Source organism: Aplysia californica, unplaced genomic scaffold (genome assembly GCF_000002075.1).
Source record: "Aplysia californica isolate F4 #8 unplaced genomic scaffold, AplCal3.0 scaffold00336, whole genome shotgun sequence".
Taxonomy (NCBI): Eukaryota; Metazoa; Mollusca; class Gastropoda; order Aplysiida; family Aplysiidae; genus Aplysia; species Aplysia californica.
In genome coordinates this window covers 44,372-46,216 of record NW_004797606.1, presented here as the reverse complement: position 1 = coordinate 46,216, position 1,845 = coordinate 44,372, and the positions used below count along the sequence as shown (strand labels likewise).

The following is a 1,845-nucleotide window of genomic DNA, read 5'->3' as shown; positions in this document are numbered from 1 at the left end:
TTTTTAAAAACTGTGGCTCTTGTTTTTCCTTTATTTCTTTATAATCGTTCGCTCTTGCGGACAAAATTTGAGAATTGAAAACTGAAAATAGGCTTTGCGCACAGCAGTGTTTGAAAATTCGGTAGGCAAGATGGGATATTACGTAAGTTAGATAGATAGATAGATAGATAGATAGATAGATAGATAGATAGATAGATAGATAGATAGATAGAAAACGGAAGAGATAAACACAGAGAGAAAGAGAGAGGAGAGGATAGACAGAGTGAGAGATTTGGAAAGAAAGAAAGAGAGAAGGACAGATTGGTAAAGGCCCTGGAAAGAGAGAGTGGGAGAGAGAGAGATAGCGAGAGAGATGTATAGAGACACAGAGAGAGAGAGAGAGAGAGAGAGAGAGAGAGAGAGAGAGAGAGAGGGAACAGTTTGTGTGAGAGTGTGTGTGTGTGTGTGTGTGTGTGTGTGTGTGTGTGTGTGTGTGTGTGTGTGTTTGAATGTGTGTATTTGAATGTGTGTATGGGAATGTGTAAGTGCGTGTGTCAGACAGTGTGTGTTTGCACGCACCTGCGTGCACGCGCATGGATGTTAGCGTATCCAGACGTAATGAGCTACGAAAATACTCACACAAGAACGACGAGAGCGACAAACATGAGTGCAGCGCACACCACAAAGACAGCCCCTGCAAAGGTGGACACGGTTGCATAGTAGATTCTGTTTGCGGCGAGACCAAACACTCCTACTGCCAGTGTCTCGATGAAACCCAAGCCGGAGTACATGGCTCCTGCAATAGAGAAAACACACCATAAACTACGCTTAAAATCATATCTGTAATTCAGCTTTCTAAAAAGCATCAAAGAATTGGAAAAAGAGGCTCACCCGCTATTAAAAGACTACGAACTGATTAAATTTTCTCTTCAGATTTATCTGAGGATTGGTCAAGAAAGGTGAAGTTAATTTTCCAAGGTCGTGGCACTTAGATATAATATTAAGTAAAAATTAATTTTACCACATGTACGCTGTAACCGACTTTCTAACCAGGAAAGGCATCGAAGAGAAGCCTGTGAGTCCAAATAGCACACTTTTAAAAGTCTACCGAGGACAACATCGAAATTATCAATGACTGAGACAATAATAGTAACAGTAATGATATCAAGGTTTGTTTTGTGTGTGGTTCATTCATTTGTTAAGCCCTAGTCACTATGTTAAGATGCCTCGCTTTGTCGTTGGGTTTTTAATAAGCCCAGCCTGCATGAAAAGGACATCTTTGACCTCTTCAAAATTTTACTAATTTTAGTAACAGGGATCTGGTCTCAACTCTGTTGAACTTTAGACACCGATAACCGACAGCAGAACATCGAAGCTTATAGATGAAGGAAGCCCAGACATGACTCAAAACAACAAAGTAATATTAAGCAGGGAAGTGCAACATCCAAGAAGACACACGATGAATACACAAGCAAGTGCAAAACATCAATCTTGTCCTAATACCCATTGCAACCGATATTTTGGGAAGTACACTGGTCAAATGAGCCAGGGCCCGGGCCATGATATCTTAACAGGATGCAGAATGTAGGCAAATAAAACCTGAACATGATTATTTTATTTCATTCTTTTTTGTGATTGACCAGGGTCTAACAATTCTACGTAAGCATTGACGTTTGTATGGGCTTTTTCATAGTTTGAAGAGCTTTCATCTCATGTTGGAATGTCCCAGCATCTGTGATGCAGCGGTTAAGTGCTTCATTGTCGCACCCAGGAGACCCAAGTTCGATTCCCCGAGTAAAGATAATGTTTATCGAGTCCAACGGTCTTTCTGTTGAGATGGTGCATTCCTCTTTATTTATTAACCCC

General features: G+C 40.8%; 1 protein-coding gene across 1 annotated transcript in view; it reads right to left on the bottom strand.

Annotated features, from left to right (window-relative positions):
• LOC101857495 (proton-coupled folate transporter) overlaps window positions 1–1,845 on the bottom strand; it is a gene marked incomplete in the record, with an annotated part of 18,299 nt that overhangs the window by 2,516 nt on the left and 13,938 nt on the right. The window contains 1 exon segment of the mRNA XM_005102714.3: window positions 619–775. Within this exon segment, the coding sequence (XP_005102771.2) occupies window positions 619–775 (157 nt within the window).